The sequence below is a fragment of the Herpailurus yagouaroundi genome, unplaced genomic scaffold (assembly GCF_014898765.1).
Source record: "Herpailurus yagouaroundi ecotype Mexico unplaced genomic scaffold, PumYag 28, whole genome shotgun sequence".
NCBI lineage: Eukaryota > Metazoa > Chordata > Mammalia > Carnivora > Felidae > Herpailurus > Herpailurus yagouaroundi.
This window is the reverse complement of record NW_024412376.1, coordinates 148,596,201-148,620,464: the sequence shown is the minus strand read 5'-3', so window position 1 is coordinate 148,620,464 and position 24,264 is coordinate 148,596,201. Positions and strand designations below refer to the sequence as shown.

Below are 24,264 nucleotides of genomic sequence, written 5' to 3'. Positions count from 1 at the left end.
TGTGTACTATTGAGCAGGCACTATACTAAGTACTTTACATGTATTTATTCATTTCATGCTTACGACAACCTTATGAGACCAGTATTATCATCATCATCATCCCCATTTTATAAGGGGAAAAGTGAGGCACAGAGAAGTTAAGTAACTTATACAAGGCCACACAGCGAGTATGTGATAGAGCCGGGGACCTAAATCCAGGTAGTCTGGCTCGAGTCTACCCTCAACTACCAACATACCAAAAAGCACAAAGAGGAAAACCAACATCACTCGTACTGCAAATGCTGAAATAACACTTCGTATCTTGATAAATTTCTTTAATCGTTAATCTATGCACATACCCAAATTCCAAATTTAAAAATAAATTTCGGCTCCAGGGCACCTGGGTGGCTCAGTCGGTTGAGCAACTGACTCTTGATGTCAGCTCAGGTCAGAACCTCACAGTTGATGGGTTTGAGCCCCGCATCAGGCTCTGCACTTACAGGGCAGAACCTGCTTGGATTCTCTCTCTCTCCCTCTCTCTCTGCCCCTCCCCAACTCACGCTCCCTCTCCCTCTCTCTCTCACTCAAAATAAATGAGTAAACTTAAAAACATAAATGTGGGTTCAAACATTTTTTTAAATTAAAACTAAAAATAAATTTGGGCTTAGAGGATACGTGGGCTTTTTATAGTCTACTTTTTTTTTCACTCGACCGCTATGATGTAAACGTTTTCCCCTGTTATTGCACCTTCTAGAACTTGAAGCTTTAATATTATATGGTATTCCATCGCATGGGTGTATCCTATTTTTAACAAATCCCCTATTGTTGGACATTGCAGTTATTTCTAGTTTTTCATTATTGTACGTAACATGCTTCCTTGTAGTCTTTTTTGAAAACCATCTGGCGGTATTCTTAAATGCAGGCATTGCCGTGCTAAATGTTGGGCACGCTTTTTTTTTTTTTTTAATTTTTTGTTTTCAACGTTTATTTATTTTTGGGACAGAGAGAGACAGAGCATGAACGGGCGAGGGGCAGAGAGAGAGGGAGACACAGAATCGGAAACAGGGTCCAGGCTCTGAGCCATCAGCCCAGAGCCCGACGCGGGGCTCGAACTCACGGACCGCGAGATCGTGACCTGGCTGAAGTCGGACGCTTAACCGACTGCGCCACCCAGGCGCCCCAACGTTGGGCACGCTTTTAAGGCTTCTGGATTTAAACTACTGAACTGCTCTTCGGAAGCCGCCTGACTCCACCCTGACAACACCAACAGAGTGCGGACTCCTGCTCCCCTTCCTGAGTGGCCTACCTATGGAGGTCCCTGCGACCCAGAAGTGTCCCACAGGCCTGCCAGTCTGTCTCAGCTGCAGGGCGCTGTGAGAGAGACAGAAAGAATTCCTTTCTTGGAGATGTTCCAGAACACCTCTGTCCAGGCGAACACTTTTAGCCTATAGAAGTGTGAGTAGAGGCAGAAATCACCGTGCGTGTGTGTGTGTGTGTGTGTGTGTGTGTGTGTGTGTGTCTTAGCGTAGGGGAGAGAGTAGAGCCTAGAAATCAAAAGGCAAACAAAATAAACCAAAGACAGGAGAGCTGAGAAGAGATGTAGAGAGAAAAAGGAGACGTAAAGTGTGAAACCTTGGGGTGAGCGTTACAGTGGGTTTCCTTCTCCTCCCAGTAGCAGCAGATCCATGGCTGAAGCCGTCCCTCCCGCGCATGCTCATCACGATCTGCAAAGGGGGACGCAGGTGCCCCTCCCAGTCCTCAGGGCCCCTGTCTGGCCAGGCATGGATTGAGGAGACCGTGCCCAGCCCTCGCAGACTCTGGGATCACTCCGTGATCAAACAAGATGACAAATTACATGCATGGCCCGTGAGGGGAAAACGGGTCCGTGTTTCCCTTGGTCTTGTTCAAGGCAAGCGGCTACAGGGTGGTGGGGAGGAAGTATTCCAGAGGCCACAGCAAGTATATTTGTCATGTGCCCGGCGCATGAGCACTTAGGGCTCTCCTTCACGCCAGGCCGCGCTCAGGGAACCACACTCCTTCCTGCACCGAGGGATCCAGGCTGTTTCTGAAATCACCCTCTGCTCCCTCGGTCATTCTACGCTGGCCCCTCCTTTCCTATGCTGATGAAAGTTATGGAGAAGTTTTAGCTGAAGTGAAAGAATTAGGCTCTGGAAGGGGGGAGGAGGGCTGCCCCTTTTTTTATCCCCAGGTGACAAAACTAATATTCGCTGAGGACCTACTACGTGCCCGTCTGCCCCGGGCCCCAGTCAATTCTCGTGGGTCCAATCCGACGATGATCCCATTTTACAGATGAAAGGGGCTCTTGGAACGAAACTAACTTTGCCAAGGTCACTAGCTGGAAAGATCTGGAGCCAGTTTCATCGAAAACCTGCCTGATGTTGGAGCTCACAAGTTTAACTACCTCACTGTTGTAACCCGTTTCTCAGGCTTGGCTGTGAAGAGGATGTAGATGGGCTTTGTGTGGGGCTGCCCACCGCTCATTAGATTGAGAGCGAGGGGCTGAGGAGTCCCCAGAAACTAAAAAGGCCCCACCTTGGCTCTCACCTTGGCCACACCCACTCCGACCTCACTGAATGCTTCCCACCCACCGCTGCCCCAACCCACGCCCCGGCCCAGGCCATCAGCACCTGCTCGGATTCCTGCAACAGCTTCTCAACCAGTCTCTCTGCTTCTACCTTGGTCCCCTGTCCCTGCCACAGGCTACTCACAGCCCACCCCCTGTGCCGGGCACCTGCCTCATCCTGGGCAGCCCTGCCGACCTCTGCACGAAGCTGTGCACTCAGATTAAAAACCCAAGTCCTTCCTCTAACCTGTTAGGTTCCTCTAACCTGTCCTTGTCTGCGGCAGCTTTCCCTCTGGATCATTTTGTTCAGGCCAGAATGGCCCCCCGGGTGACCCCAACAGGAAAGGTACCCTCCTGCCTCCGGACCTTTGCACTTGCTGTGGCCTCTGGAATGCTTCCCCCCCACACTGTCCACATGGACCAACCCCTCATGTCCCACCCATCTTCTCCACGAGGCTTTTACCAGTCTAAAACGTCAACCCTCCCATGGCCGGTTCTTCAAAACTTCCATCCCCACCTTCCTTTCCCTTCTCAGTGTGTTGCCATCTGCTGTGTTATCTGCATCATAATTATTTGCCTTTCTTTTTATCTCTTGCTCCCATTACAGTACAAACCCGTTGGGGGTGGAGGTATAAATCTGGCCTGTTCACTGCTGTGGCCCCAGCACCTATATCATGCCTAGCTCAGAGTAAGTGCTCAAGAAATCATTGTGGACAAATGAATGAATGAATGAATGAATGAATAACTTGACGACTGTCGGGATGCAACCAGCTGCAGACTGTCAGAAGGGCAAGTGGAGGGCCATGCTGTCCCTTCCTACCCAGGTCAACCTGAGAGAGGAAAGGGGTGAGATGCATCAGTGACAGGCCCTGAGCTCTGCCCCCAAAGTGATTCAACATGCCTGAGCCCTGCTCTCTTTGTCTGCAAAGGTGTGAGAAGGAAGCCGGCACTGAGAGCTGCTTGCTCTGTGCCTGGCACTCCTTGAATCCGCACAAATATCCATATGAAGTACCTGTGTTGCCCGTTTTACAGATGAGGAAACTGAGCCTCAGAAGCCACAGCCACTTCTTAGTACCTGGCGGGGTCAGGAGTACAAGCCACATGCATCCGTTTTCAAAACCTGAGCTCCTTATCATCTGTCCGCCGCCTCTCTATTGAAAGGGGCTTTGGTCCTCCCCCTGCGGGCAGGCAACCCACACTAATACCTCAAGGGGCTGCAGCCAGCTTCCAGTGAGATACACCAGCGCCTGGCACCTCACGGGCCTGCGACCAGCCTTGGCAACAAGCCCTGGTGTGGAACCCCCTGCACAAAGCACGGGGGCCAGCTCTCATCCCTCACCTATCCTCCAAGTCTGCAAAAAGAGGGAAGCAAAAAGCATGTGGATAGCAGCCCCCACCCCTCCACCTCCTTTTTGCCTCGAACATGGACTCTGGGTTCCTCGGTCCACCTGCAGCGCTCTGTGCTGAGTGTGCACTTGAAGCCAGAGGGGCTGTTCTCGGGATTGTGAACTCAGCACTAGGAAGCCAGGTGGCCCAACAGCAGAGGCTCATCTGACGTGGCATCTTCTGAGCTTACGGAGGTGCTCGCGTGTCTCACAGACCTCTCAGTGCTGCAGAAATTAGGCTCATTAGCGTCTCTGTTCTTGGAGGGGGGGAACGGCACTCTCTCCGCCTCCCTACACCCCCTGCACCTGCTGCAAAACCGCGCTGCACCCGAGAGATTCCTAGGAGTCTCCTAATCTGGAATTTCTACCTGATATGCTTCTCTGGCTGCAGCAGCAAAACACTGCTCTAACTCCAAATCGGGAACCACTAAGGGCAAGCCTCTCACAGGGTAACAGGCCACCGTGGTGCTGTTTATAAAGTCAGTGTTATTATCAGATTGCACTTGGAAAACAAGACGTCTCTAAAAGATGATTTTGACTTTACCCAGTATTTACAAAGCAAGTAGCTCGTTTTTAGCAGCGCTAAGACAATGGGTTCCTGACAGCGTTGAAAGAGGCATTAACTAGGTCTCAACCCAAAGGCACGAATTTAGACAGCCATTTATTCTTACCGTGTTTGTATTTGTGAGAAGGAAGCAGCGGCCACCAGGATCTGGCAAGTGTGGGCATGTGTGTGCATGCATGCATGTGCACGTGTACGCGTGAGAACGTGCGTGTTAGCATATTCGTTAACAATCAGCTTAACCAAAGTCGAAGGTATCACTGGGCTGCTGAAAAGCTGTTGAAGTCTTAGGCTGCCACAAGTGATCAGGATTAAGGGATTCTCTGGTGACTTCTCACCACGACCGGAAAATCCCTCCTACAACACTGGACCCATCACCTCTCCGTTTGGAAAGAATCAGCAACAATAAATAAGACCACCACCCTAAGTTTCTGTTCTCACCAATAACTGACCAAGTCGAGAAAGAATCAGAGAGACGAGGGCGGGCTGGAATGTGTTCCGCGACTCTCACCAAGTCAGAGAGCCCAGCTTTTCCTTCCTGGGGAGGACAGAATGCTTCTTCGCCCACCAGCCACAATGAAACGAGGGGGATACATTGACCAAAGCCACAACATACCTGTGATATTGTCATAGCTCCGGAAGTTCATTTCGATATGGTCCCACTCCAGCACCATGCAGTTCTCCATGCTGGGCTGAGCGATGGCCACGTACACGTCGTTCTTGGAGTTGAATGTATCCACTGAAACCGACTGGTAAGGCAAAGTCTGATGAACGACAAAATCTGGGAATGGGTAGTTAAAAAAAAAAAGTCTCTATGAGATCCCTTGTGGGAATTATCATCCACCATCACCCTTCTACCCTTTTCCATCCTTGGACGTGAAGAGGACCAGGAAAGAGGGAGGACCGGAGAGAAGCAACACACACATCACAGCGTGCTTCATTCTGGGAGATTCCAGAAGGCTTCTCTGCCTTGTACAGGATGATGAATGCACAGCTTCTACATTCTCTTCTCTGAGACAAATAGCTCACCGTTTGGCTACAGGATCTCAAAGTTTTACACAGATTTCGGTGAGACCTGGCTTTCAAAACCACAAAAGACCGCCCCATAGCAACATTCCAGAAATGATCATGCAAATTACTCCGGGAAGAGAGCTGCAGTGGTCACACCGGTTTGGGAAATGCTGTCTTTCTAAGCCTTCTTGGACCAGCCTGGTAGCAAAAAACCTGTTTCATTTTGTTTGTGTGGAGTTTTTCAAGCTTACCTGCCAAGGCGATTGTGTATAACCCTGTTATATTCCCACGCTCTGCCTTACTCCTGGGGGGAAACACCCCCACTCCAGGTTCAAAACCAAAAGTAAACTCCCCAGGGCCTCCTGGGTGGCTCAGTCGGTTAAGTGTCTGACTTCTGCTCAGTCATGATCTCATGGTTCATGAGTTCGAGCCCCGCAGTGGGTTGTGCTGACAGCTCAGAGCCTGGAGCCTGCTTCAGATTCTGTGTCTCCCTCTCTCTATGCCCCTCCCCTGCTCATGCTCTGTTCCTCTCTCTCAAAAATAAAATAAACATTAAAAAAATTCTTTTAAAGTAAACTGCCCGAAGGGCACACTGCAGTTTCGGAAACCACACCAAAGGCTCTGATACAGTGTCAGAAATTTACAAAGCCCACAGTGCAGGGAAGTTAACCAGTGTGTTCACCAGTTACTGGACTCGGTGCCGTAAGAAGTGGCCATGCCTGAGATCTGGACAGTGTTCTGCAGCTCAACGAGCAATTACTACAGATCTGTTAGATTTTCAAGCCACACAGAACTGTCCTATTTGACCACGTGTTCTATTCTTACATTTAGCGCTAACACTCCTCATCCCTTTTGCTCCCCTGAGCTACCACTGACTCATTGTGTTATCTTGGTAAGGATGTACAAGTTTCCCAAGGAACGGGGTGAGTTTGCCCCAGGACACAAGGACAGTGAGCGTGTGGGGAAGCCAGAGAAGAAACGAAGAAGAAATTTAAAAACAAACAAACACACACCAAAACACTAATAAAGTTTAAGGTAAGTGATTTCTTCTGCTAGAGATGTTTCAATGTGTGCTGCTTTTTGGCAGGCTAAATGCACCCTGGTAAAAAGATGGTGGACGTCTGGCTAAGGGAAGTCTTTCCTATGAGAAAACCCTGGCGTTGACCATCTCCTCCCCACCCATCCTTAGCCCCGCCTGCACAAGCCCCAACTCTTCTGCAAAGCCTTCCTGGCGCCAATACCCAGGACTCTTTCCTAACTCACTGGATTCATATTAGGCACTGCCGTTTAAATCTTATTCTTCACGATGACTGAATCTCCAGCATAGCGACTTCGGCGTTGGATTTGGAGAAATGGGGAAGATCTTACAGCCCCGGGCCATTTTACAAGGCCAGACGCTGAAGCTCAGAGAGGGCATGCGCCTGGCCAGGGCCACACAGCCGGTGTCCTGTGCCTCCTGAGCCAAGGGCTTTGTGGGGTCAGGCCTGGGTCCGACCCTCCCGGGAACCTCCCACGGCACAAGCCTACGGCAGCCACTTCAGAAATAACTCTGACTCGGAAGCCTCTTGAAAGAGGTCACATGAGAAAGGCTGTAAGGGGGTAGGCCACTCAACAGTGAGCAAAGGCAGGAAGTGCAGACGGGGCAGAGGCAGGAAAGGAAGGGAGAGACGCTGAGCTGAGCGAGTATTGAGGTGGGAGGAGCGGAGCAGGGCTGAGCAGAGCAGGTAACAGGGGCGGGGGGAGACGGGGGCAGGGCTGAGGCAGTGAGGACAGCAGGAGGCACAGGGACGAGTGCTTAGAGTCAGACCCCCTGAATCCACTTCCCGCATTTGAGACTCTGGGCTGTGTGCTTGCCCCTACCAGGCCTCAGTTTCCTTATGTGCAATATGGGGGCAGGGATTCTTACCTGCCAAGCTTGATGGCAGGGACACACTGATAGTGTCGGTAGAAAGGCCCATCTCAGGGCTCGGCACATAGTGGGTGCTTCATCAACACGGAATCGAGGTCTGAGAAAGGACAGTCTACCTCCTCTGTCCTAGCCCCCACTGGGCTGTATCTTGAGGAAGTGTCCATTTTAATGGTGTCTAAGATAACATGGCAGAGCTGTGACTCCACGGCCTTGCTGAGTGACCTTGGGGAAGTTATTTAACCTCCTCATTGTATGTTATATCATTCATGCTCACTTAGAGTTGTGCGTACCACAAAGTGAGTGCGCAATACCTATTAACTTTTGGAGGTGTCCCTATCCCCATTCTGAGTGTACGGGAGGTGCATAATAAATGCTTCCCTGGCTTAGAAGTGTGGGAGGGCTGGCCTTGCCCGCCCCATGGCCCGCTCTGAAAACTGTGTGGGGAAGAAGTCGGGGGTCATCGTGTGATGCACACAGGTGCAGGGAGAAGGGGGAGAATCAGAAAGGAGGCCGCCTTTGCACCCTGACGGCAAGAAGCGGCCGACGGAGAGTGGGGACAAGCGTCAGCCGTGGATGCCCTCATCCGGAGTGGAGCATCCGGACGAACTGAGGCTTTAGGTTCTTGCCTGTCTTTGTAGCTCTGCGACCTGGAGCAAGAAACCTGAGCCTCAGGGTCCGCATCAGTAAAAGGAGGGTAACACCTATTTCATGAAGTTGCTGTAGAGACTAAGAGAGCCCAAGTGTGAGCACGGAGCCTCCTACAGAGTGAGCCCTGGGGAGTTTTACATAGTAGCTCCGTGGGCGAGCCTCATATACTGTGTAACAGTGACCCTGGAACCCTTAGGAAGAATGACAATGGCTGCTAGCCCCACCCCTTTGTCAACCCCCACCCCCACCCCCCACCCCAGATAGCAGCATCGCTGCAGCAAACAGTAAAGGCACACAAAACTCAACCTGCAGATGTCTGGAAAAAGGGAAGTGGCGGCAGTTACCATCTGCTCCAGAAAAGGGCTCCAAGAACACCGTGCCATGCTCTCCATTACCAGGCAGACACATCCAGCTTCTCGGCCGCCTTCTGCTAACGTAAGCCCCGAAGGCTCCCAACACTCCTGCCCTGCCCGTAACCCGCGTCCCCCACCTGCACCCCCGAGTCTCAGAAACACCAGCATTCGCTGAAAACCGCAGGCTGTTTAAAGGGCAGACCCAAAAGTTTCCGTTTTTCATTAAAAAAATCCCAGAGAGAAAGAGAGCTGCCAAAATTAGACAGCATTTTACAAATCTAGCTTTTTAACGGTTCTATTTTCATTTGTTTTCCCAAAACATTGGTTTCATAATATTTTCTATATGCTGACTATCTGGCACCACACAGACTGTTAAATCATTGCAATTATAAATCTGATTCTTAATAGGAGAGTCCTTCTCCCCCTTACCTACGCAACACCCCCCCCCACACACACACGCACAAAAAAGGAGGAGGAGGCAGAAGAGAAGGAGGAAGGAAAAGGAAGAAATGTCTGAAAGAAAATGATTGATGACTATGTGTAGGGGTGGAGGGCGGGCTCGAGGAATTTTAAGATCTTCTCCCATCCCCATTTTAATTCGTCTTTCATGAACGGCAAAAGCACATTCGTTATGCAAAGCTCTCCAACAATACACATACTGATATGACATCAATTTGCTGGTGGTAAAGTCTTAATGGCATTCTCTGCAAAACGTGCTGCCACTCCCATTCACATTGGATTGAGTTCATGATGTCAGTGGGATTCTCACAATTTAGGCCTTGCTCCCACTGGAATCAACAGATTTTTACATAGCTATTTATAGCCCTTGCAGAAAATAAATTATACATGATGCTGATCCTATTGGGAGAGAAACTGCACATTACTGCATTATTTCTCTTTGCTTTTCATCAGCCCAGAAATAGGGAAGCTAACAGGACAATTAGGATGCAAAATTCACTCCAAGGAATTTAGTGAATTATCCTCCTAACATGGGGAATCATGAATAGGTAACAGGGATTTTTGAGGCGGTTAAAAATAGACTTGAAGCAGAGGGTTATGGAAAGACTGCGATTAATCTAGAAGCTGAAACAGTCCGGCGGTGGTTCTGCCATGTTCATTACACCCAGGTGCCACAACACAATGGTAACAGTATCTTCCTCTCCTTCCTCCACCTGAAGAATTTACTCCTTTCCTGAAAATCGGAGCTAAGAGAAAAAGCAAGGCCCTCAGACGATGTGCTTCTTCCCTAAAATGCAGTGAGGATGCGATAATAGTACCAGGACTCTCAGATTTGCCTTTCCATCTGCCATCATCCTTGCACATTTCCCTTCCAGCCTTGAATAAAGCACCGAAGAATGAGCCTTGATATGAGCAGGAGACAGGAACCAAAAAACCCCCAAACAAAACAAAACAAAAAACCTCAGAATGTATTGACTTAGTCCTTACAAGGCACAAGGCAGGGACTATCCCTGGGGGTGGACACAACTTGGTTCCGCCATTTTTTCTTGATGGAGAAAACTATGAGCAAAAGCTAATTTGTTCATGAGTCTCAAAGGGATAAGACAGTAGCAAAGATAGAATCATCACTTCCCTGTTACCAGGGAGGACTGCCGACTATCTAAATCTTAGTAGGAAGCTTTTTAGCAAAGGCAAATATATATATGAGAGAGGATGCCCTAAAATGTGTTAGGGGGCTCATGCTGCATCATGGGTTCTGGGTTTAGGACCAAGGTTGGTTCCAAGCCCCGTCTATTCCTATGACAATTCTCAGAGCCTAGATCATTTCCATAACCGTCCCCAAGGCTCTAAGGTCAGAAATGATGTTCTCTCATATAAATTATTCCCTGTCCCCAGATCCTCGATACCCATGCCATTCCTCCCAGAGACTGGCAGAGTTTTCAGGCAGGTGTGAAGAGAACAATGGGAAAGCTGCTCACTTCACCTAGGGGTTCAGAGAACTCGCCAGAAAAACTGGAGAAGAGGCAAAAAGGAGCCCCGGTGAGCTGCAGTTTGGCATTTCACACCAAATGGCCTTGAATGCCACCTTTTGGTGCAAATGTCATTGACTATGACCTCTGATTTATTGCACTGCTCTACAATATAATAAATAACCTGCTAGTGGCCTCAGCTGGCAAAGGGCACCTGCCAATTACACGGCTGAATAGGCTCCTTTTCAACGACGGAAGACAAGGGCGTCCCACAAGACTCGCGGTTTTCTTTCAAAAACACGTGAACTTGTAAAGTTCCTTATTTACAGAGATATCTGGAAACAGTTTTTACTTTATGAGTTCTTGTGTGTTTATTTGTTTGGAGGGCAGCAGTAGGGCTGGCCTAAATGTCACATTTTGTTCTTGGAGGGGTTTTTTTTTTTTGCCTCTGAGTTTCTGTAACTATTTTCTGAGTTCTGATTCCTGCTGTTCCCGCTGACATGCCTCGAGGCTTTGTAGATATCAACTCTCAGCCTAAATGTTTATTTTTATAAGTTTGGTAAGCAGGTTTCATACTGTGGATTGATCTGTTTTCCTGTATAATCTGGCTTCAGAAGCTGGAGAAAACTCCACCTAAGCCTTTCATACGGAGGCACTCACCTGCTCTCTACAAGGTGTGACACTGGAGGCAGTTAGTATTTTAATTTTATCTCATAACCTGTAAAATGTATAAATGGAAACCCCGAGGCAGGTCCTGGAAAAGTGCAAAATCAAACTTCCTTTCCATTTTTCCTCAATGTGGGTTTTTTCTTTAGATAACTACTTGTTCACTTCTATTTCCATTTTGCCATTGGTTACAACACAGCCAGTTACCTCTTTTTTACAGGGAACTACGAAAGCAATGTATGGACTTTAAAGTCTCATATTTATTAGCTGCACGTTCAGTAAACTTCCTATTATTCAATCAAGGGAACAGTGAAAACAGTCAATCAAGACAGCAGGAATGTGGCCCTCTCCGCACGGACTTTCCGTGAAACCTCATTTGCAAATGTTCTTATGCCCAACTTGCCAGTTCATACTTTGGCCCTTAAAAAAAAAAAAAAAAAAAAAAAAAAACCTTCAGAGAAATTTGAATTTTGTAAAGAATCACAATTCAAGCCAGGGCACTTAACAAAAAATCCTCCTGAACTGTCGAGATGTTTTCCTGACCACATCAGTTCATTTCCTTTAGAACGCTTAAATGTCACCTAAAATAATTTGGATAGAAAACGTTTACACCCACTTTTCTCTGGTTCCTGTGGATGATAGAAATGAAACACAAAGGGATTCCTCTCAGTAAGAGTCTTTCACGAGAGCGGTTCTGAATACCTGTGGTTGTGCATTCGTAGTCGAAGCTCGGCACATCATTTAGCGTTTTTTCCTGATATTCGGGGGGACCGATGCACAGGACGTCAGACACCGTGGAATTCGTCATCTTCAACCACAGATACAACCACTTGGCTTTGCAGTCACATTCAAATTTATTGCCCCTTAAGTCTCTAAAATCCAAAACAAAACACAAACACATACCTGGAGAAATGGACATGCCTGAAATGTTTCAGCAGGAATACGATGATTTAACATCCTGATTTATTTCATACCCCCCCTCCAAAAAAAGAGAAATTAAAAGAATGTTGTATTTAATGCATCCTATTTCTTGTACGCATCACTACTTTACTTAATGATCTTCAGTGCCCATGATTTTAACTGTAGCTTACAGAGAGCTCTCGGAGCTGACATACCACTATTTCTCCAAACTCCCCTGAAACGGTCACCATGCCAGGCTGGAAATGGGGGAGGGTAGACAGAAGAACGTTCCCCCCTCCCCCCACAGATGCAGACTCTCACAAAGCCAGGACATTACAGGAAGGTAGCGTTCACGAACACAATCGAAACATTAAGATCTTGTGGAACAATGTCCGGTAAGAAGTGCCAAACACTAGAAGATACAGCAGAGGGATACGCTACCTTGAAAAAGGAAACCTCACGCCTGGCGAGCTTAATTTGCCAATGACCTAACGCTACTAAGTGTATTCCAACATGGCAAGACCTAACACAATACCAACTATATATTGTTTCCCACCATGCACTCTTTGTCACTGATTTCTTTTTTTTAAATGTTTATTTATTTTGAGAGAGAGACAGAGACAGAGACAGAGGGAAAATGCATGGGGGAGGGACAGAGAGACAGAGGAAGAGAGAATCCCAAGCGGACTCCACGCTCCTTTCAGGGGCTTGAGCTCATGACCACATGCAGGACGTGAGCCTGTATGAAGAGTCAAATGCTCAACTGACGGAGCCACCTGGGCGCCCCTGTCACGAATTTCTGACTGCAACATAAAAGAAATGCAGTGAGGGGGAGAGGGGGCATTAAAGACATGGTTAACTTGGACACAATGACACGTGATTAACTTGGACACAAGCATTTTCCTTACTTACAGTTCAATCAGAGAGTCTAAATCACTGAAGACATCCCTTGGGAGTGCTTTTATGTGGTTATTGGCCAGAGAACTAGAATAAGAAAATCATATGTTAATGTGGTTATTATCCTCAGGCCCTGTCACTCCAAAGCCCCTTAAACAAAGCTAATGCTTTACAACAGAGCTCTCTCTAAACCTCTTCAGCACAACATGGCTCAATTTCTGGCTTTGCTCATTGATACTGAGATAAAGAAATAAGTTTTGTGACACAAAGACAGCATGATAGATGCTGGAGTACAATGTACTTTTTGCTCTGTTTTTAAAAGAAGCTCTTTATATACATTTGTCGAACGTTGGATGGCATCTTATATTTCTCAGAATAAAAGCCAAAGTCCCTTTGATGTCATGCAAGACTATGGTCTATAGTTACCCCCACTCCCACTTAACTATGAGACTGGATCTCTGACTACTCGAACACCCACGCTGGCCCCTTTACTATTCAAATGGATAAGGCACTCTCCCACCCTGAGGCCCCTGAACTTGTGATTCATCTGCCTGAACGATCTTCCTGTGGGTACCCACACAGATCACGCCATCATCCCTTTTAGGTCTGTCCTCACTGATCACCACTTCCCTGACCTCTACCAGCTCCCTTCCCTGCTCGGTTGACCTTCACCGCATGACTGTCGCTTCGCGTACCACATATTTTAATTCTCTGTTTATTGGCTGTGTATTCTCCCCAGACATAAGCAACACAAGGGCAGAGATTGTGTTTGTCCACATCTGTATCACGGCATCCAAGCAGTGCCTGGCACATAGTAGGTACTCAGGAAGCCTTTACTGAGTGAGTGAATGAATGAATGAATGAAGCACTGAGGTGAGAATGATCAAAGAAAAGATGTACAGTCTTGTCCAAGAAGTCTCCTTGCAGTCCATCTACGCAAATTCTATTACTTGTGAGTCTAAGAAAGGATTCAGTAAATACTCTTTTGCACAAAGACTCTCAGCTCTAACCCCATGATAATATAAAATTTCAACGGACTACAGTGTTTAGGGAGCAACCGATTGTGATCGGTTTCTTCTCTCATTAGCGAAGGTTGACCAGGAAGCATTTTGCATTGCTCTTAGTTTTGAAGATCTGAAATGTCCTAGTCTGTTCCTCATCTCCAGGAAGAACGACTACCATCAACGCTTTTTCTGATGATTCAGGATCATGCAGTGCCCTGTCATCATCCTGCTGAAGATGAATGTCCGTGGTGCTGGGCTGTTGACGTAGAAAGATGCTGGGTGTTGAAAAGATGTACATCGAGCCTGTGCTTCTCCCCAGGGCATCGTGCTCTAACGTGAGTCAGCCAAGAGACTGATGCCTGCTTTTGTTTTCTTTTATTCACGTGAGTGCAAACAGCAAGACATATAAATGATAAACACGTACGCGATTCAGCACCAACCCCTTTAAAACATATATATGGAATTAGCCTTGTGTGCATCACAGTGACCCAGCGGCTCGCAGAGAAAGCTTCGAGCCCATGTGTAACCCAAACATTCTTGCTGCAATATACCAAGAGAATATGGGGAAACCTGAACATTTCACAATTATGCCCCTTCCTGCCTACGTAACCAGAAATGGATTAAAATGCAATTTCATGTATTATTTTACCTTTCTTTCCTACATGATTTAGGGGTACATTTCTAAAGATGTTGGAAAACAGGCTGAATAGGTAATCAGGCTGTACATTGTCGGGCAGTAGCTTTCTGAAATTAAAAAAAAAAAAAAAAGGTGCTTGTTTTGCTTTTTTACTGGCTGATGGTCACTTTTTCTGGAAAGCCCCAAAAATTCTTTTAGCTAATTAAAGGTGAATTATTTAGCTAGACATTTTTAGCTAATTGAAATGTACTGTACCCAAGTGATAAGAATATATGGCAAGTTCGAAGCCCCAAAATGTAGAATGTTTAGCAACCTTTCCAAGCATTCAATTTCAGAAAGCCAAATTATTTAGATGGACTATCCACTCCACTCACACTAAGTGCATACCATCTCCCTTTCCATTTCATTTTGCCTACAAATTTATGGCACTTACTTCATTTCTGAAACTACTTAACAGCAACCTGTCCCCTGGGCTTTGCAGGACTGCTGGAAAATAAATGTCCTAGATCTTAGTTACAGATTGGTACTGCTTCTTCAATGCTTTGAAACCTGATCTATGTTTCTTGAGAACAAGAATGTGAGTCTGTAGGTGCTGGAAAAACTCATAAAAAGATACAAACCAGATACTTAAGCAAATTCCATCTAGTGACTTCCTTGAGCATAGGAGTGAGTTTTGGAGAGGCGGTGTGCAAACCTCCTTGCTTTAGAAGTTGACAAAAACTGGGGGCAGGTGGGAGGACTGGTCCATTCTTTCAACAATGTATTAAATGCTTTAACTCCTACCTACGTCTCCAACCTAAGGAGTCAGCTTTAGAAGTCACCTGACTTGCCCAGAAGCAGAGTATATGTGGAAAATCCAGCTCAGTAAGGAACCCATTGATCAAGCAGGGAATCACACGGGATGTGCTGCTAGCTTTCAGCCCTGTGCGAGACGCTGGGGGAAGAGCAGGGCTAATGAAAGATCTGCGTGGGCCCTGTCCTCAGGGAGCTTTCAATGCAGCTGGGGAGATAAAACTGACATCACGAAACAGTACCAACCAGTACGGCCAGGGCTACTTACAGGGTTGGGTATGTGCAACCAAGAAGGAGGTTACAGAGGGGAGATCAAGAACGGCTCCATGGGGGAGAGAGAACTTAATCTGGACTTTGAAGGAAGAGCAGATTACAGGAGGTCTAAGGTAGAAAATACAACATCCTAGGCAATGGACAGGATGTGAGCAAAAGCCCAGGAATGGGATGGGTTGGGTGCACACCGGGGTCCACGGAGAGATCAGTGTTCTGAGGACATTTAAGGACATGAGGTTGGAGACCTGGGGAGTGCCAGGCTCCACAGGCTTGACTGTAGAATGGCAGCATGCACTGGGACGGGCACCTGAATGCATCAGAAGTACGCCGGACCCAAGCAAAGGGCTCTTCGTCACACAGAATAGAAGGTGCCTCTCAACACACATGCACACATTTTATACACATGTGGTTGCGTGCACAAATAACCAGTGCGTGCGCACAGTTACGTGCACACGCAGCACGTACACCCATCTACCCGCATAGAAGTCCGTGCATCTCTGAGCAAACCTGTGCCAAGATCTGCAAATACACGTGCACATTGCTGCATGGTCACGCCTGTTTTCAGACCAAGGACCCGTAGTCAATGGGTCAAAGGAAAGCTGACACCTGGGCCAACTCAGTCACGTGGCTTTTTGCTTACGTTCATGATCTGGCCAGAGCTTCTGCTCGAAAGCAAAGCCTCTCATTCCTGACTTCTGGGAACCAGATCAATCTGGTCACAGCTGTTCCTCTCCAGACACCCACAGCTGTCTTCTTAGCAGACCCTGTCTGGCCACTCAAACTGCCCAGGGTACTCAGCAGTCCATGGAGAAAATGGAGACCTCTTAATGAGTGCAGGGGGGCCGTGCTGTTGCTGTTGACCATGATAATGACGGCAGCTCCAAGCACACTTTGCACGTTTACTACGGCTAATGGGCTGGATGCTTTGCAAGCGAGCATTAACCCACTCTATGCAGCAATCCCGTGGGGTCAGTATAATCACCCCCACCTCCAGGATGAAGAAACTGTGGTCCACAAAGGCTAGGCAACGTGAATAAATGGTGGCCTTGAGATTTGGACCCAAGTCTATGTGACTCCAAATCCATGACCTGAACCTCTACAGGAATGTGGGGATTTGGTGTCTGGGTTCCATCTGAAAACAAAACACAACAACAGCAACAACAACAAAATGAGGCTTTTACAGAAAGAAGGAAAACCTGAGGCAATAAGGACAACATGAGGCTGACACTCTCCAGGATCGGTGGTGCCGATCCAGACGTTTGGACCTCCCGTACTCCTCCCTTATCTGCTTACTTTAGGAGGTTTATTTAACTCAGACAGGGCTTCTGCTTGGTAGGATTCCAGAATCAAGTGCTCGTCGAGCCTGCTGACTGACACCTTTGCCTGTATCAGGGCTTGAGGTAAATGATTATCTCTTTCGATGTTCCAGTCAGGGTTGCACCTGCTGAAGGCACTATCACCCCTGCCCAACACCCCTACTCAGAATCTTCCTATTCTCCCAATTTTCTTTTTATCACAGAGATGAGACATGTTATCTTACCTCAATCACAAAGTATCTATCATGCACACAGGACCTGATTCCTGGCTAATAAATGGCTCTTACCAAGAAAATGACTATTTTTACATTTTCATGAACACAGCTGCAATTTTTTTCCAGTTTTCTAAACATGCCAAGTATGTGTACTTGCCTCATTCTGATATGGCAATTCAAATCAATTTGTGTTTAACTTTTTTTCCTCCAGAAAGCTATTAAAGAAGCCAGAGAGCTTAGCTTAAGCTGCAGATTAATCCAACATAAAAGAAAAAGCTATTTGCATTCAAATTAGAGGAACCACAAAAACGTCTCTATTCCATTTCACCCAAATTTTGATCCTGCATTCATTCTTCAATGAGTTAACTGAAGCCTCAGTTCCCAAATCTGTAAAATGGAGATTCACAAAGGTAACGAAGAGAAGGCTCACCAGGCACGCAGGCACACAGCAGGTGTGTTATACGTGATAGTGTCCGTCCTACCTTCTTCATCACTGGACAGAGGGCCCTCGCGGCTCCTCGTTTCACATGCTGTCATGTGGCCCATAACGGCAATTCAGGGTAACGGAAAAGATAATTAAGCTGAGTGCATGAGTAACCACACTGGACTGCTGTCTGATCAACAATACAAAACACTTCGGGCAACCTGGAACTTAGTTTCCTTGAGAGAATGTTACAATATGGACAAAACAGTCAAGAAAGAACAAGCATCTCGCAACACGTTTCATAGGACTTACAGGTGAGTCAGGTCACGAAGGCCACGAAAGGCATTTCTTGAAATGGTTTCTATCTTGTTCCCTTCAATGAACCTAAAGAGAACAGCAGTATCATTCCACCGAATTTTCTCCACTTAATCTCTCTAAACGATATTCAAAATGAATTCTTTTTTAAGTGGAGTACGTTCACTTTTATTATTTTTTTAATGTTTATTTATTCTAGAGTGAGAAAGAATGTGTGAGTGGAGAGCGGGGAGGGGCAGAGAGAGAGAGGGAGACACAGAATCTGAAGCAGGCTTCAGGCTAGCAGCACAGAGCTGGACGCGGGGCTCGAACTCGTGAACCAAGAGAGCGTGCCCTGAGCCGAAGTCGGATGCTTAACTGACTGCGCCACCCAGCTGCCCCCAAAACAAATTCTAAAAGCACTCATGAATTTAAAACATTCATCTCTCCGGGGCGCCTGGGTGGCGCAGTCGGTTAAGCGTCCGACTTCAGCCAGGTCACGATCTCGCGGTCCGTGAGTTCGAGCCCCGCGTCGGGCTCTGGGCTGATGGCTCAGAGCCTGGAGCCTGTTTCCGATTCTGTGTCTCCCCCTCTTTCTGCCCCTCCCCCGTTCATGCTCTGTCTCTCTCTGTCCCAAAAATAAATAAACGTTAAAAAAAAAAAATTTTTAAAAAGAAAAAAAAAAACACATTCATCTCTGAAAAACACAAATAAATAAATAAAAGTAAATAAAACATTCATGTTTTATAAATAAATAAATAGATAAATAAATAAATAAATAAATAAAGCAATCCTTCTCTGAAGGATTAGGTCAGCTACACCAGATTCCAAGTGGGAGCCAGGTTTGTGTGCAAGAATGCGTCCACACAAGTGTGTGTCCTACGCTAGTTCCGGAAGCAGCATGGAAGTCCTCACATTCAGAGCTGGCAACACGGCTGGAGGGGTGGGGGGAGACATCTTGGGGGGAAAGATGAGAAAAAAGCCCAATACAAAGGCAAGAAATTCTTCCATCTCTGCAAGGCTGGAAAGCTTCCAGACATTCTCCCCACTCAAACCCTCTTAGAGTTTACAGCGCCTGGCTATTAACACTCTTGTTAATATCCTTGTCTCTTGAGGGGAGCCCATTGTTTTACGTCTCTGCGTTAAAATTTTTGCTGGGGGAGAATTCCAGTAAGCTCGGCTTCAGGCAAACTCGAGTTCAGCATGTCCCATACAGCCTAATCTCTGAGCAAATGGGTAACAAGGCAGGAATTCTCTCAAGATCTCTAAGCCACTAGGAAATAGGAAACATAATGAAGTTGAGGATGGGCCAAACTTCTTGCTCTGTGCTAAAATGGCTTAGGGCTTGCACACAGGCCCTTGCAATAATAACCCTGACTGTGCTTTGAAGTCTTCATGGGAAATACATAAAGCGAATGCACTGTGACTATTCCCTAGGACCACAGAGAACTAAATTTCAGTTTATGGCATCCCATTACATCAAATGTAAGAGGGTCTTTGATGAGATGGTCCAAGGGAGAGGCTTTGCAACACGATGCCATTAGTTGGTAAAATAGTTCTTGATTCTTATACTGACCTTTATTTGATGTCTTATTTGTTTTAAATCAGGGGTCTCTTGAGTACGAGAATTCGGTATAGGCTGATAAGCGGACTTCCCCCTCAGTAACCTTGGCAGTAAGATGAACTGCTCACAAGAGAAAACTGAGAGCTTTACATGTGCTACCCCCATCAGCTGTTCAAGTGCTTTGACAGAACGTAGTTAGGCTTAGCACTTCAGTCATAACCCGCTTTCCATATTCTGTATACTATCAGGCTGCTATGAAAGTTTACATATCATGTGTATTCTGGAGAAAGAATTCCTTCAGAGACACCTTTCCTAAGGACATAAAATCAGCAGAGTTTTCTTAGACCCACAATGCGTTTAGAATTCAAACATCTACCTGTTAACCTCAGATAAGAAAGCGGAGACCAGCCTTTAAAAATCCCTCTGAATGCTGAATAAGGAAATCCCATCTGATAGCAGGACTAATATTATTACAAAGTTACAAAAGGCAAGGATGGAAGCATTTAAAAGGCGAAAAGACACGAAAGGGGGGAAAAGCAAATCAGAAAAGAAACCGGGAAACAAAATCGCAACAAGGGCAAAGCTCTCTGCCAGGGGGAACCACCTGCACGTCCAAAAAGAAAACAAAACCTCTTCTTTTAAAGAGGAAAAAAATACAATTAGACTCTCATCAGCAGCTCATGGGAGATACTGCGAAAGGGAAATAGGATAGCCAAATTCAAAACGTGAAGTTATATCCCCATATAGGGAGACTTTATTTAAAAATAAGTAACCCTCAGAAGCCTTCAGCTTTATTTCCGGCCGATCAGCAAATCCATGCCTAGTTATGAGAGGTAAAAATATCCAACGCAATTTCCAATTGTGCTTAGTCCATGCCAAATTAAATGTCAGCAGAGAATGAGTGAATATCTTTCCTCCTTTGTTTGCTTTCACCCGCTTTGTCTCCAACCTCCTCCTGTCCCAGCATGTTTATACACAAGTAAACTATAAAAGGTCAGGGCTGAAAAGAGAGTGGGGTGTCCTCCATTTTGTCCGCCCCTAAGCTCTCTAAGAGATGCTGTTCCTGCTCGGACAGCAATAGAATGATTCGATGGACATACCCAACGCTCAGCAAACAGACAAAGCCCAAAACTTACAGGTATTCGAGATGAAACAGTCCAGCAAAAGCATCATCCCGGATGGCTGTAAATGAGTTAGAATTCAGCAATCTGAAAACACAGGACAGATTTCAATGCAGAGATTTATACCTGGAACCACACAGTGAAGCCCCTTTCTGTTTTCTTTCGCCACATTCTGATCCACGGCAAAAACGGGCTCTTTGCAGCCCAGGCCTGGCTCCGTAGGTGCACAGCCCAACTCGCAGATGCCGGCAGGCAATTGCAAGTGGAGTCCTTTTGGCTAGATTTTTGGGTCACCCCACTGCTCCACCCCACCCCCCGTGGGTCTCAGTAAATTCTCTCAAAACATGCCAACGCTCAGCACAACTAAATGGCCAGCCAATGCTTTGCCATGCCCGAGCCACCATGGAATCAGAGATCTAAAAGGACCTAACCCAACTCTGTTTTCAGAGAAATGTGTGCCCAGAGAAGTGACTTGACCAAAGTCACACAGCTGAGACCACAAAAATTAAAACTGAAAAAACTAAAACTCCTTTCTACCATATTATACATTCCCATGAGAAATGATAAAAAAAAAAAAGTTTAAGAAATCTTCAGAAGTCTCTTTATCAGCACATAGTTTCCTATTAGTCACCACGTAAGCTTCTTTGGTAAAAGTTCACAGAATCTATATCGTCACCACTTGAGTCTATTTGGTGAAATGCCTGAAATTGTGTCTCCCGCATATGGAAAGTATATTTTAATAGAACCACAATTTCCAAAAAGTGACAGCTTTTAAAATGTTCAGTACGAGGTCAGAAGCAGGTCCATAATATTTCAAGAACAGAACTATGCACGTTAACTTTATTTAGGATGAGAAGTGATCCATCCCTCACATGTTTTCTGGAATACGTTGCTTGATTTTAACATCCTCTCAAATTTAAGAAACAATAAACAGAACGAGCTATGTGCTCATGACTTTGCCTATCACTGACTTGCTTTTGAAAACTGCTTTTTGGACATTTCTTTTCATCAGCAAACAATAACGGGACTGGGATGCCAGGCATGACATGAGCTCTCGCCAAGAGTGGCTGGATACAGAGCAGTTACAAGTGTGGGTTAGAAAGCGGCTGGGATTTTGGACAAGTTACTTAACTCCTCTGAGCCTTAATTTTCTCATCTGTCAAATGGGGAGCTAAAAATACTCTCTTTGTAGGGCTGATCAGATGATCAGATAACATTTTCCATATAAATGGATAGTATGCTGCCTGATAGCTTATATCCTCAGTCAATGAAAAATACTTCTATTTCCAGAGCCAACAGCGAGGTTTTCTTTTAAAGTGAGGTGTTTGGAAAACGCTTCATTTAGGTGAAATTTGGGTCATCATTCAATGTCATCACGTCTCCTGTTGCCAAACACGGGTGTTGGGATCTATGATAAGTCCTGGAGGAAAACATGGGCCAAAAGGAGACACTGAGCAAAGAGCCTGAGATTCAGCCAGGTGGGGACACCACAGGGGAAGCTAACACTGAGATTTATTGGGGGTATTTAAGGAAGGACTGATACCAAAGGGGCAGGGATGGTTCCTCCCAGGTCTATACCTCCGGGGGCCCCATTTTCAGAGAGAACATCCCATACTCACAGCAGCTGCAGGGAAGGCAGGTGGGAAAACATTCGGTCCTTGATTTCGGAAAACGTTCCATTTACCAGGCTCCTGCGGGCAAAAGAGAAGCAAAACAAGGCCTACGTCTCTTTCAGAAGTGATCGCAGGATGGGCAACCGGCCATATTCTCCACCTGTATTTCAAACTCCTCCACTCAAAAATGAGGCTTAAAATCGTCAACCAGCGGGGGGCTTCTCAGGGGTAGAAATGAGAAGAGTCAAGCCATTTTCCAACGAACCGGATCAATATGAAAACTAGTCTGAATAATAGAAGCCTTTACCATCAGTCTAGCTCCTTCCACAGACATTATCTCAGCAAGTTTAAATCAATCCCCTCCCTTCCTTCTCTGAACTACAGGAGGCCCTGGCTGAAAATGGATAATTACTTCACCTCTGCCCAGGATTCTGTTTGTGTAGACACAAACGCATTAACGTTGGCCGGGGAAACTCTGGGGAAGGTTTAAGCATTCCCCTTGGGAACACATCTCTGAAAGACACTCAGAGCACCTCTGGTTAAATGCACTGTGAAAGCCTTGGGGAAAAACCCAAGAGACACCTGAACTGGAATGTGCGGTAGGAGGCAATGCCATCTGCCAGATATAATGGTCAAGGCGGGGGCAAGCGGCTTGACTGTTTGTGCCACCAGGTCCCCTATCCTTTCTGGCCACAGCAGGACCTCAATACATTATTTCAACATTACTTCAGTTAACATGCAGAGCAATTAAGCAGCTGCCGTTCTAAAGCATTTAACAAGGGGAATTCTAATTTCTGGAATCCTCCCTGTCACTCGACTTAGCAACATTAGGAATCAAAAAGGCTCTCAGTTCCTGCTGGCCAGACCCTCCGGAGTTTCTGTAAATGCAAATGAGAATCCCTTCAGCCCTGCACCTTGCCTGGGGTGGGAGGCAGGGGAGTGTAGTAAGAAGGACATGAAGAACTTCACCCCCGGGACTCCCTGCCTCTGTGTTTGGGTGGGCATCACCCCAGCACCTTGGCCTGGAAGGAGGAAGTTCTTTCCGCAGGAAACCTTTCCCAGCAGTAAAGATATAGCCCAACAGCCCCTTCCACTGTCAATGGGACCTGGCTGTGGGGCTTGCGGGGCTGTGTGAGGGCAGGTTGGAGGCATCACTTAGCAGGTGAAGAAATAAGGTGGGGCCCTTCCCGTTAATTCCTCCAACACTGAAAAAGCGGCCAACTTAATGTGTGCTAGGGAGAGGGGGCAAGAAGCCCTTGTGAACTCAGGGCAAGAAATCTTCGGCACTTGGCCACTGGCCTGGGTGCCCTAGGCTCTGCCCAGCGCAGTGCTCCCCTCTCCCAGGCCTCATGAGGTGGCCCCCACTTCCTGAGGCTGCATGCCTGTGCTCGGGTCCCTCCGGACCTGCGGTGTGGACTGGTCAGGAGGAGGCCACGGTGTAAACCACCGCCCCAGGCGCGAGGTGGGACAGTGAGGCCTCATCGCTCCCCTGTTTACACTCACTCCAGTCAGGCTCGGGGGCACATTCCTGCCCCTACACAACCACCCCTCCCCCCTCCACATGCTCTCAAACTTTAACGCACCCCAGAATCACCTGGGACGCCACATGCAGACTCCAAGTGGAGCCAAGGCTCCACTCCTGAGACCCTGCTTCATTCAACGCGGGCCCGGAAATCTGCATTGGCACGAGCTCCCCCAGGTGGGTCTGATGCAGCTGGCCCGCGGGCCACACTTTAAGAAACACTGCCACAGGGGGCTGGGCTGGGCTCCCAGGCTCTGGGTCTCGGGCTCCCTCCACCCTCCCCTGGGCCCGAGACTCCACCCACGTCCCACAGCGCGCCCCCACCCAAGCGCGGAGAAAGAGGCCGGGAAGCGGGGTCGCGGTCGCGCTGTCCCAGCGCCGGAGGCAACTCCCCGGCGGCGGCGGGCGCAGGGTGGGGCGGGGACTGGAGGGGTCCCACTCACTCACAGGGAGCTGATGTCGCCCGGCACGATCCTGGGCACCCAGGAAGAGCCCACGCAGATGATGGACTCCTTGGTACAGCTGCAAGTGGCGGGGCAGCGCGCCAGCCGCCTCACCTGCGCGCCCGGCGGGATCAGGCACGCGGCGCTCAGCAGCAGCAGCAGCCCCGGCGCTCCGCCGCCGCCGCCGCCGCCCCGCCGCAGCTGTACCAAGGAGTCCATCATCT

At 47.4% G+C, this 24,264-nt stretch overlaps 1 protein-coding gene across 1 annotated transcript in view; it reads right to left on the bottom strand.

Annotated features, from left to right (window-relative positions):
- The window catches only part of LGI2 (leucine rich repeat LGI family member 2), a 35,532-nt gene extending 11,270 nt beyond the window's left edge, over window positions 1-24,262 (bottom strand). The window contains exons 1-7 of the mRNA XM_040493450.1: window positions 24,045-24,262; window positions 22,082-22,153; window positions 20,478-20,549; window positions 17,796-17,867; window positions 12,838-12,909; window positions 11,728-11,897; window positions 5,127-5,291 (exon numbers count right to left, since the gene is read on the bottom strand). Of these exons, the coding sequence (XP_040349384.1) occupies window positions 5,127-5,291; window positions 11,728-11,897; window positions 12,838-12,909; window positions 17,796-17,867; window positions 20,478-20,549; window positions 22,082-22,153; window positions 24,045-24,262 (841 nt within the window). The remainder of the gene's footprint in view (window positions 1-5,126; window positions 5,292-11,727; window positions 11,898-12,837; window positions 12,910-17,795; window positions 17,868-20,477; window positions 20,550-22,081; window positions 22,154-24,044) is intronic.
- Window positions 24,263-24,264: the final 2 nt, after the last annotated feature.